The sequence below is a fragment of the Oncorhynchus masou genome, chromosome 13, assembly GCF_036934945.1.
Source record: "Oncorhynchus masou masou isolate Uvic2021 chromosome 13, UVic_Omas_1.1, whole genome shotgun sequence".
NCBI lineage: Eukaryota > Metazoa > Chordata > Actinopteri > Salmoniformes > Salmonidae > Oncorhynchus > Oncorhynchus masou.
The window spans coordinates 71,784,570-71,797,586 of NC_088224.1; the positions used below are offsets into that span (position 1 = coordinate 71,784,570).

General features: G+C 38.8%; 1 protein-coding gene across 1 annotated transcript in view; it reads left to right on the forward strand.

The window, feature by feature from the left end:
- Positions 1 to 2,307: 2,307 nt before the first annotated feature.
- LOC135553006 (sacsin-like) overlaps positions 2,308 to 13,017 on the forward strand; it is a 30,864-nt gene continuing 20,154 nt past the window's right edge. Inside the window, exons 1-6 of the mRNA XM_064985036.1 lie at positions 2,308 to 2,497; positions 3,311 to 3,357; positions 3,583 to 3,701; positions 4,673 to 4,823; positions 8,917 to 9,007; positions 9,148 to 9,233. Of these exons, the coding sequence (XP_064841108.1) occupies positions 3,637 to 3,701; positions 4,673 to 4,823; positions 8,917 to 9,007; positions 9,148 to 9,233 (393 nt within the window). The 5' untranslated portion in view covers positions 2,308 to 2,497; positions 3,311 to 3,357; positions 3,583 to 3,636. The remainder of the gene's footprint in view (positions 2,498 to 3,310; positions 3,358 to 3,582; positions 3,702 to 4,672; positions 4,824 to 8,916; positions 9,008 to 9,147; positions 9,234 to 13,017) is intronic.

Here is a 13,017-nt window from a genome sequence, read left to right on the forward strand (position 1 = left end):
TTCCCTTTCATCTAAATGCGCTGCAGATGCTATGACGCCACTCCGCTGTTCTGGGATTGGTCGGGCGGACTGTCTGCAGATGCTATTACGCCACTCCGCTATACTGGGATTGGTCGGGCGGACTGTCTGCAGTGTTTTGAGAGAAAGCCAGTGCCAGAAAGTTAACAATCTGAGAGAGGCTGAGAGCAAACTGTCTCTACTTTATAGCGGACAGTTTGGATAAGATAGGCTGCAGTTGCTACTCTTTTACGTTGAGAGTTTATGCAGGGTTCATAACCAGTTTATAAAGAGCGCATATGATGTTTATAAATGTTTGTAAATTGTTACAATAAAGGTCAAATCATTAATGTTGTGGATTAGGCCTAAATTGTTAGGGCAACCACATTGACCTGACCAATAACACCATATAAACATTTACAAATGACCTGTAAATAATGTATGAGATTATTAACAACCTATGAACTCTTACAATATAATACATGTAGGTCTAATGCTAATTTTAACAAATAGCGCCCCTTCTCACCTAGGCCTAGCCTTCAGTGTTTCCCAAAAATCATAATTCTACTTCAGTCCTAACTAGGCCTACTAACATTTCTGCTTGCGAAGCTATTTAAATAGGAAGAACTCAAACACAGAGTGAGAGAAAAAGAGGGAGGGAGAGAGAGGGAGGGGGGCAGAGTGAGTGGAAAGTTCAATTTTTCAGTCAGAGTAGCCAATTTGAAGACATGTCAGGGCATGTTGTAAATAAATTCTAGAGATTTATGTCATGATTGTACAAACTTGAGGTAGGCTGCTGCATATTTTCATTATTGCCCCACATTTCAAATAATGGATCTACAGTATTTCTACAGTGGAATGTTGCTTCGCTTACTATTTCTCTAATAATGCACCTGGCAAATATATCTGGTTCGAATGCATTATAATAAAGTTGAATGGGGACATATTTCAGAAATGCAAAGTTATTTCTCCACATAAAAACATCCTATATGTCTGTGTTTATAGTATTTAATTTGTTGTATATATATGTGTGTACTATAGGGTTGCAGTCCTTTACTTTTTAATGAATGGCACACATCTATAATACACACATCTATAATGGAGCCAGTCACAAATAGAAAAACAACACTCTTCTGCTCTTTGTGCATGTACATAAGACCTTCTTCCAATACACAAGTATAGCAACCAGGGAAAACTGTAGGTGCTTTCACATCTACAAGTATGTGTTACTCTCAGCCTGGTGGGCACACTGTTATGGAGCTGTAGTTATAAAACTGTCCATCAAGTTGTTTCAATGCATCATTCAATACGTTTCCATATTATCTCTTTGTGAGACTGTTGACTGGGGTTTATACATTGGCTCCATCTAGTGCATATGAAATGTCATGATAATTTCATCCATGGGGATTCCTCTACTGCAGGATAGTTTATTTTGGCACACCATTCTCTTCTTCCTGACCTAAAGAGGTTTGCAACTTAAATCATATTTTCAAACATCTTTGCTCCCTAAAGTGAATACATGCAGGTATATGCTTGGGCCTATATTTGTCTCAGGTGTGAGGGACCACTTTGAATAAACTTATTTGTTGATATCCATAGAAACGTGTGCTAAAATAAGCTGGATGTTTTTAACACAATGTCAAATGTTTTGATAAATCCGTTGTGGTTTGAACCACCATGGTGCAACTTGATTTGAACCACAAATTATAACCCCATGTACCTTAACTTTTGGACAATTAAAAAAAAATCAATTGCATCTGGTGATTGGTTAATTAAGGTGTAATAACACACAGGAAGTGTGTCTACATAGGCATACAGAGACCCATTATCAGCAGCCATTATCAGCTGAGACTGATGGTTGCTGATAATGGGCCTCTGTATGCCTATGTAGATATTCCATAACAAATCAGCCATTTCCAGCTACAATAGTCATTTACAACATTAACAATGTCTACACTGTATTTCTGATCAATTTGATGTTATTTTAATGGACAAAAAAAATGTGATTTTCTTTCAAAAACAAGGACATTTCTAAGGGACCCCAAATTTTTGAATGGTAGTATATGTATTATCTTTATCTTTAACTCTGCATTTTTGGAAAAGTAGCCTAAGAATTTCACTGTTAGTCTACACCTGTTATTTATGAGGCATGTGACAAATAAAATGTGATTTTGATTTTGATTTGGTGTAACATTCGGGACACCCATTCATTACTGTAGCTTTAAGAAATGCGTGCGGGAGTGTTGCAGTATTGAACTTGTTCAGAGATGTTTGGACAGGACCATTCAACATAGGATTCTTTATCACATTGACAGTTTCTCTGAATATTTCTGTTGGAAAGATACCGGATAGGCCAATGCATTCGTGTGATCACCCCAGTACAGGACTCCCTTTTTCGAGACTGTCAAGCAGCGACATGCACATGTGAGAGGGTGGAGAGGAAAGGGCAGATGCTGCACAATGCGTGAGAGAGATGCTTCTGGCGGAACCTTGCTCGGCTGTAAGTATCCCTGTTGCGTGTAGGCTACTGCGGCATCAAACATATTCTGAAAATAGCGAACTGGGTCAAGCTGTTCTTTCTCCGCATGATGAATATGATATTGTTTATTTACGAGTAGGGTAGGCAAATAGGCCCGAACAATGTGTGTCTGCCCTATGTTTGTTGCATACAACAGTGTCAGTCTTTAATAGATCATATCTTGCGAAAAGGTTTTTTGACATGCTAAGCATAAAATATTTTAACGAGTGCAGATGTATGGTTTTAAAGTGCTGAAAGTCCTTGACTAAAGGTTGGATGATGTAATTATTCTACGTTGCGTTGGATACTGGTGCCAATTGCACTGCACCAAAATCCCAAAATGTTATGAAAACATTTTCAGAGATGATTACTTTATATTGACAATTATGCAACTACTTCATTCTAAAAACAGGCCTATAAAATAGATGAGAAACTCTATGTGAAATATATTTACTGCAGACATAGAAAGTGTAACATATAACCTAATGAATCACCTGCAAAATATTGCTATTATAACCATGGCATATTTTGCATCCCAGAATAATATTGGTTTCTGTGAGAAAGTAGCTAGATGGACGCAATTTGAGAGACTGCAATGTGTTTCTAATCGTGTTACTGTCGTGACTACAACTACCGGAGTTCAGTAGCTTTCCACCAGCAGTCCAGCCAACCGGCAACAGCCGCAGTTATCACGTGCGCTGATAATACATTATTAGAAACAGCGCCTTTGAAGGAATTATCGTGTAAGAAGTAACAATTTTGCTCGCTCACGACTGTTTTATCGATAATTTTCAGAAACGCAGATTACAAGATCATGAAACAAATGTCTCGGCAGGACAAAAGTGAGTAGCGGATAACTGAGCACCGCATTGATACATTGTAGCCTTAGTGGCAGACCCGTTAAGGGGGAATGGCTAAATAAAGCTACAACCGCAACATTGGCTAACTGTACTTAACTCATGGAATGTAAATTAATAGCAATAAACCTACAGTAGATATATGGATAGAGTGAAAACGTTGTGAGGTGTATTGTGAGAAAATAATGGTCCTCTTTGTTTGTGCGACAGTCTTTTCCCGGTGGAGTTTCCCAGGGCTCAGAGCATAAAATAGAAGTCCAATGAATGTGCAGGCGGGGACATAGCACGAAAAACGGCTTAGAAGTGATGGCAAACTGTCGAGATCCATGGTAAGTTCTATTTTTACACATTTCAGATTGAAACATGAGGGCTGAAGTAGGTCAATTCATCAAGATCCCCATTCAAACGTGCTGTCAAACTATGTTGAGTTGTTTACTCACCATTATTCTCTCTACCTGTCTTGACACCCTGGTGTGAGATATCACATACAACTGTTAATTATAGCCCTAATGTAATTTCTGAAGCGGCTATAGTTTACGCATTGCAATTATAGTGAACCTTTGTCTAGAACATGTTGTGTTCCATCCATCCCCCTGTTGAATGCCCCACCCACTTTTTTTATAGAATTGTGGACATTACAGAGATGGTAGCTTGAGTCAAGTGGTTTGCAGAATAGGCAACGCTATTAACCTCTATTGCTACCTGCACAATCAATATTTGTTGCATAAGTAAATATATGCATACAGGTCTCTGTATTTAATGACTCAGACAGAGCCTAAATAGTGTTATGACTACACTAGATGTTGAAGTCAGGATCTAGCTATTCTCTTTTGGGGAAAGTGCTGCTATTTGCACCGTCTTGAAAACCTTTTTGAGATTGGTGTTTTTTTATGACATTATTTCTCACAGGCAGAGCAGAAAACAGCTGAAACACAAGCAGCATTGAAATGTTAGATAAGGTTATACACTCAGGTTTCTCTTTAATCAATACAAACTGCAAGCAAGCCTTGCTGACCCATTGTTCCTTATGTTTAAGTGCTACCAGCAATCTGTGTCCTTTACATATCAATAGAAGTGCCATCTGATCTCATGAACTCAGGATGACCAAGTAAACATGTAGTTACAATTATATACACATTTCAATTTGTGATAAAATGAAGTGCACTGCCAGAAAAATATCTTCCCTGAAAGTCATTATGTTAGCTTGGTGTTCCTCTATGCTTGTGATCTACCAAATGAAGAATGCAATGCCATCTATGATTCACAGTGCGATGATTATTATTTATTTTTTATTTTCTAGGTTGCCATGGGTGACAGTCCGTCATGAGTATATTGGCCGGAAAGCCTACCAGATCCCTCATTCTACAGCTGTCAGGGACATCAAGCAACTTATCTATGAAGAAACTGACCTGCCTGTCATTGAGCAGCAGCTGGTTCACAATGGGAAAGTGGTAGGTAAAAGGCAATTTTACAAATTGTAGCTATTTTAATTACAGAACATGTGCAAATATTTTGTGGCAAGGTTTGACTATAGTAGATGGCATGCTTGGCATGAGAGCACAATGGTAAGATGAATTGATAAGAGACCATCCCTTGTATGTGCATACAACCTGTGACCCCATTGTTTCATCTCATCTCATACTCCTCCATTGTTTATTGTTTTGTGATGTATTGAAAAGGTCTTTAATAGACTAAGTTAAAGTGCTCCATCCTGACAGTGTCAATTTAGGCTACATCAATGCTGGTTAGATTGTTAGAAAATATGTGTTCTACTAGGAAGCAACATTGGCCCCTTTGTTGGACTGCATAATAATAACAACAACAACATCCAGAAATGTAGTGATTTAGGGATTGTATCTCAGCCGGTGCTGCTGAGTAAATAACTATTTTGTTGCTAGGGCAGGATTGGAACTCATGACATCCACGTTTGTTTTTAGTGTCAATTTCTTTGTGCAGTCAAGCCTGTCTCTTTCCAACACATGTCCTTCTGCATTGCCAATTCAATATTGGAACATGTTAATACCCTCTTCATTACCACACATCCTGTGCATTGACCTGGACAAATTTCTCCTTACTACAGTGGCTGAGGGAATAACATGATGTATTTCCTTTATTAATATGTTTCCCAACAGATAACTGTCCAAAGTATTTAATGGCTGTCCATTGCCACAACAACATTACAATGACATAATCTTCACCATTAGCAATGTTATCATTGAGAGGACTACATTTTTTAGTGTATCACCAGTCTGATAGGACTGTGCATTGATTCAATAGTCTCAAGGCTCTTTGTTTTTCATTTGTTGATATAATTCCAGTCATAGTGATCAAGAGCGCCTATGATTACAGACACAGTTCCTTTTCATGTCTTGTAAAAGTTTGCTGTGTGATGTAGCTTGTGATGTATTCTCTAATATGACATTTAGGATAACTAATTTATTCTGATGTGTACATTCACATACATTATCAGTGCTGCTTGCTGACATGTCTCACCTATTGCTAAACTAGGAAACTAGTTTGTTTAAAGTCCTACAGATGGTATGATAGGCCTACTGCTAGGGGCAGGTATTTACACTCCGTTAGAACACCACAACTCAGGATTAAGGTTGGGATTAGACAACTGAGTGTTTGCTGCTACAGATTGATCACCATGCTGTGTGGCTATGTGGAGTATGGTATAGAGTTTCAGATCCCGTTCTGTCTTTCATGGAAACCCCTCCTGTGGGCCTGGCTCATATTATAGGAAGAATGACTGTGCAGACAACTTGCTTTGTCACTTTGGCTCTAATCATGTTATGCATTACATTTTATAGCTAACCATATATTTTATCAATGCTTACATTATTTTTATTAGGTTCATGTATACAGCCTAGCAGCATTGTATTCTATGTTGGGTTGTAATGTGCCATAATTAATGTGCCAAGACCCACTGTTCTGCTGAGCCTTTACTGACAGAGGGAAAGGAGCAGGTGGATCCCTGCCGTCAGCCCCTCTGATGTCACCCTCAGAAATTAGCCACAGGCCACGCCTACAAACTATCCTATATCAGCTGCAATAGAGCCCCACAGTGGAGGTGTCATAATACTCATAAAATCTATCAATCAAGCAGGACAATGGTTCCAATCATTTTCCCACCATTTTTCATATAGGGAATTTTAGAAACACTTAAAATAAGGGCTGAGTTTCATGTAGGCTTACCCTGGCGTGACGTTTTTATAACCATGTAAATCTCTCTCGGACAAGGTGACTTTTATCAATGTATTTGGCCCTATTTACTCTCAGATTTGAAAATGCTAATTAGCATCAAGGTAGACATTATGCAAATCTACAAGTCCCTGCAAGCTCCTGTACATCATCTCTAGCTGACACCTTTGCTAACAGATGTTGTGTCAATTTAAAACTTGGCCATGACAGTTCACAGAATTGTCAATTTAAAGAAATGTTGCCAATTTATTCAGTACTAAGTTTAGCTAACATTACATAGTTAATACAGAGATTCTACATAGCCCACCTATAATTTAGCCCAAACAACTACCTCTTTCCCTACTGTATTTATTTATTTTTGCTCCTTTGCACCCCATTATTTTTATTTCTACTTTGCACATTCTTCCACTGCAAATCTACCATTCCAGTGTTTTACTTGCTATATTGTATTTACTTTGCCACCATGGCCTTTTTTTGCCTTTACCTCCCTTATCTCACCTCATTTGCTCACATCGTATATATAGACTTGTTTATACTGTATTATTGACTGTATGTTTGTTTTACTCCATGTGTAACTCTGTGTCGTTGTATGTGTCAAACTGCTTTGCTTTATCTTGGCCAGGTCGCAATTGTAAATGAGAACTTGTTCTCAACTTGCCTACCTGGTTAAATAAAGGTGAAATAAAAAATTTAAAAATCTTACCTTTGCCTCAGTTTGGCAATCTCGTCCAGATTATCATGGCATTTCTACTTCTTTATGATAGCCACATTAGCAGCTAATTAGCATTTTATTTTTGGGGGCTAAATATAGGCAAATATATTGTGATGAAAGTCACCTTGTCCTAGAAAGATTTACATGGTTATCAAAACGTCACTCCAGGGTAAGCCTACACGAAACACAGCCCTTATTTTAAGTGTTTCTAAAATCCCCTATGGGAAAAATTAATGGTGGAAAAATGATTAGAACCATTTCCTTGTTTGACCGCTAGGTTTTATGGGTATTATGACTCGTACTGTGGTACTCTATACCCACAGGGAGCCCTCCCTCTGTCCAGTTCAACAGAGTTGAGAAGGGTGTCTGACTGACTTTCATGCAAGTTGAGATCTAGTTTATTTGATTATGAACACAGCTATTCATCTGAAGGGTTGGCTCTGTCCCAGCGTCCATACTTAGCTTGGGAATGTTTTGCTTTGGGGGACACTTAAAGGCAGTAACAAGTTTAGTCTTGGTCTCCATACTCCCCAAACATATTCTTCAGTGTGCCTTTGAGGGTCAGCTGATTCTTCGAAAACAAATGAACTAAGAAGGTTAGCTAACCATCTGAAGGGAAAAAAACTTTGAATGTAAACTGAAAACATCTTCATCAGGGAATGGAGTAGAGAGCCAGATTTGTTACAGCTGAAATGCATACCTGGTCAATTGGCAATGAATGATTCCAGTTATTTGGAGAATTATGGGCATTGACGCTTTCCAAGCTCAGAAGTAGGACATTGCATCACTACCAGTATCGTATTACCAGGCCTATTATGGTCAGTCAGCATATACTACAATTCATGCCTGCTTTAATCAGATTGAAAGCCCTGCCCTCTCTGTCAACCTTTTACACCTTTTATTTTGTGCTATTATTATACACATCTCATTGGTGCAACAAAAGGACATTCATTCATTCACAAGGTTAAATGAAAAGTTAATTTCAGTCCTGGCCTAGTACCTGACCTGTGTTGAATTTAGTTTAGTTGATTTTTACATATCAGTAACACAATATTGTACAAACCATGGCCAGCAAGAAAAAGTGACAATCAGTGACAATCAGCATTAGTCAGTCAGTTACAGTCGTGTAGGACTGCTTGTTCGTATGCCAGAAGTGCTGAGCGAAACGAGTGACGCTGCAGATGAAGGGTTTCACCTTGGCGATCAAGAGATAACATACTTCCTGTAAGCCTGCCTGCCTGCTGCTGGTGCACGTTCAGCCTGCTCTGCTCAGTATCGATCCTGTTAGGTGCAGAGTGGGATTGTGTATCACATTGACACCTATGCAATAACACCACCCCAAGATTTAGCCTGGTTGACAGTCGAATGTTCTTAAGGATGCTGTGAAGGCTGTTCAATTTAATGGTCTTGCATTATGATCATAGGCTGCTACTATGGCAGCGAACAAATAAACAAATGCGATCTGATGTGCAATTCACGATATTTATCAGGTTGTTTCACCGTTTGAAGCATTAATATTTAGGGTTTTGTATACAAGATGTTCATTATAGTTCCAGTGTAGTTACTAAAGCTTAAGGACAAGCATATTGTATAGTACTCATGGTGTGTTCTGTCTCCCCCTACTTCAGCTGGATGACAAAGTGCAGATTGGGACCTTGGTACCCAGGGGAAGCCCTGAAGTATCCGTGACACTGGAGGGAAGGGGCCTGAAAGGGGGAGGTAAAATAATAGATAACTGGAAACAGTTCTGGGATGAATTCATTCTTACTTCTCACATAGGTGTTCATAATCCTTTAGTTTAGTTCTACATGCGTAGTATATGTTTTACATGCCCTTCTATTGCACTGCTATTTTTACAGGGCGGTTTGGACAGACGACACCACCATTGGTCGAGTTTTTGAAAGATATCCTAAGGAGGTATCCTGAAGGTGGACAAATTTTGAAAGTAAGTTCAATGTATTAATGGTGTCTGACTTTAACATACGAGTCCTTAGTAGCCCAACACGTGGATTCGTTGATGGTGATGATGAACAACCATGTCTAATAGTATTACATCCAGGTAAAGGATGTCAAATGTAAAACAAATTCCACCGGTTATTGTCATGCAAAAGACTGCTTGTCTCACTGAAATTGACCATTAATTAACATAACCAATTTAGAATATCTATGCCTCCATTCATACAAGCCGCTTATGTGCGCCTGTGGAACATCTACGTTTAAAAAAGTCTAATAAAGCAATTGAATATACACAATCACAAAAAATCCATGTTTTATTTTAGTCAGGTCTAAATAAACATTATGATATGAAGAAAATGTATTTCAGAAGAACAAAATATGAGTTGGCCTACACTGTGGGCCTACATTATCTGTCTATGCTCCATGGCATTGGCTGTAGGCTTGTTCATTAGCTGACAAGATATGCTTCTAAATTCCTGTGCCATTATTTTATTTTAGATTATTTTATAGTAAGAAGAATATAATTTAACTTAGCTGAAATAGAAAGGGTATTTTCCCCATTCCAGACTGAGAATGTTGAGCGCAAAAGTGATCATTTGAAATAACTCAAAAATGTAGCATTTAGGACCTATTTGGCAACTTTATTTGTGAATTGTACAAACCTTAGAATGTCTTAGAAATCAAAACATATATGGGCTACATGGTTGTACTATCGGCTATTGATGATTTGAGAAAGTAGAAGAAAAAAAAGCTTGCGCTCAGTTCCCTGCCTCAGGCCGCACAGCTATTCTCTCAAGTGATTATATTTTCACATTAGACTATTCTCAATTTAATCTTGCCTTTACTAATATGTCAAATTACTTTCAATTTAGAATGGCCCATTGTAAAATGGGCAGGGGAAAAATACATGTCATCTGTGTGCACTCGAATCGTACTTTGCTCCGTTCATCTGTCCCTCGATCCTGACTAGTCTCCCAGTCCCTGCCACTGAAAAACATCACCACAGCATGATGCTGCCACCACCATACTTTACTGTAGCGATGGTGCCAGGTTTCCTCCAGACGTGACGCCAAAGAGTTCAATCTTGGTTTCATCAGACCAGAGAATTTTGTTTCTCATGGTCGTGAGAGTCCTAAGCGGGCTGTCATGTGCCTTTTATTGAGGAATGGTTCCGTCTGGCCACTCTACCATAAAGGCCTGATTTGTAGAGTGCTGCAGAGATGGTTGTCCTTCTGGAAGGTTCTCCCATCTCCACAGAGGAACTCTGGAGCTCTTTCAGAGTGACCATTGGGTTCTTGCTCACCTCCCTGACCAAGGCCCTTCTCCCCCGATTGCTCAGTTTGGCAGTGCGGCTAGAATAACACATTATGGTCTTTCTCTTTTATTTCAAAGATGATGGTACAAAGAAAATACAAAATAACGTTTTTTTTTCTTTGTATTATCTTTTAACAGATCTATTGTTATATTCTCCAACATTCCTTTCACATTTCCACAAACTTCAAAGTGTTTTTCTTTCAAATGGTACCAAGAATATGCATATCCTTGCTTCAGGGTCTGAGTTACAGGCAGTTAGATTTGGGTATGTCCTTTTAGGGGAAAATTGAAAAAAAGGGAGGATCCTTAATTATTAAATCAGTTTCGTTTTAGGTTTTTCTGCCATGTGTAATATGAGGTAGGCTATATATTGTACATATAAGGGCATAATCATAATTTTTATTCCGTTTTTTTGTGGAGATTCGGTTAAAAAGCCTATGCATATGCTGTAATATGCGTATGGATGTTTTTGAATTAATAATCACCTTAGAAAGGGCTGTCCATTTCATTTGTTAACAGGTTAAAACAACATCCACAACAACCATGTTTTAAACTGTTTAAACCTGCTGTTTAACTTTTTTCTTCAAATTGATCATCACAGTGAGGTGAGTTTGAAAGGCCTGCTGTTTTGATGATAAGTGTTTGATGTGATTTTCCATTTAATTTGCATTGATGTCAGAGTGGTTAGAGGGACAATAGAGAACTGAGTAGCAGGCCATTAGGAGCTGATGGTAGTTAGCAAGTTGGGTACTACCAAAGCATGTCCAGGGTGCATAAAAGTAGATTACCATGACTCAATGGACACGTGGAATTTTACTGAGGTCATGACTCATTACTGTCAGTGTGGCGTTAATATGTTCACTGCAACAGTCCTAGGTTTGGATCCGAAAATAGGCCTGACACTCTCCCTCACTGTTAGACAATTGAAGCTCATTACCTAGAAACCTTCCACTCATTTCACACTGCCATGGAAGATGCAATACCTCTGGGGGACGAAAAGGCTCCTTAAGGTTGAACCTTACCGTGAAGTTGATGGTTCAGAGGCTCTCTAACTATGCAATAGTGTGATAGAGAAAAAATATCAACAACCACAATACACTGTATGCAATAACATATTTCCGTATGCATGTTTGTGTTTACAGTACCAGTCAAAAGTTTGGACACACCTAGGTTTTCAAGGGTTTTTCTTTATTTTTACTATTTTCTACATTGTATAATAATTGTTAAGACATGAAATAACCCATAACACAAGACTGAAATAACACATATGGAATCATGTAGTAACCAAAAAAGTGTTAAACAATTTATATTTGAGGTTCTTCAAAGTAGCCACCCTTTGCGTTGATGACAGCTTTGCACCCTCTTGGCATTCTCGAACACCAGGTAGTCACCTGGAATGCATTTCAATTAACAGTTGTACTTTGTTAAAAGTTAATTTGTGGAATTTCTTTCCTTCTTAATGCGTTTGAGCCAATCAGTTGTGTTGTGCCAAGGTAGGGGTGGTATGCAGAAGATTTGGTAAAATACCAAGTCCATGTTATGGCAAGAACAGCTCAAATAAGCAAAGAGAAACAACAGTCCATCATTACTTTAAGACATGTATGTCAGTCAATCCGGAAAATTTCTAAAACTTTAAAAGTTTCTTCAAGTGCAGTCGCAAAAACTATCAAGCACTATGATGAAACTGGCTCTCATGGGGACCGCCACGGGAAAGGAAGACCCAGAGTTACCTCTGCTGCAGAGGATAAGTTACCAGCCTCAGAAATTGCAGCCAAAATAAATGCTTCAGAGTTCAAGTAACAGACTCATCTCAACATCAACTGTTCAGAGAAGACTGCGTGAATCAGGCCTTCATTTTCAAATTATTGCAAAGAAAACACTACTAAAGGACACCAATAAGAAGAAGAGACTTGCTTGGGCCAAGCAAAACGAGCAAATGACATTAGACTGGTGGAAATTTGTCATTTGGTCTCATAACGGAGGAATTGTGATGGTGTGGGGATGCTTTGCTGGTGACACTGTCAGTGATTATTCAGAATTCTAGGCACACTTAACCAGCATAGCTACCAAAGGATTCTGCAGCAATACGCCATCACATCTGGTTTGCGCTTAGTGGGAGTATTATTTGTTTTTCAACAGGACAATGACCCAACACACCTCCAGGCTTTTTAAGGGTTATTTGACCAAGAATGAGAGTGATGGCGTTGCTGCATCAGATGACCTGGCCCTCCACTAACTTTAAGCACCAGCTATCAGAGCAGCTCACAGATCACTGCACCTGTACATAGCCCATCTGTAAATAGCCCATCCAATTACCTCATCCCCATAGTGTTATTTATTTTATTTATTTTGCTCCTTTGCACCCCAGTATCTCTACTTGCACACTCATCTTCCGCACATCTATCACTCCAGTGTTTAATTGCTATATTGTAATTATTTTGCCACTATGGCCTATTTAT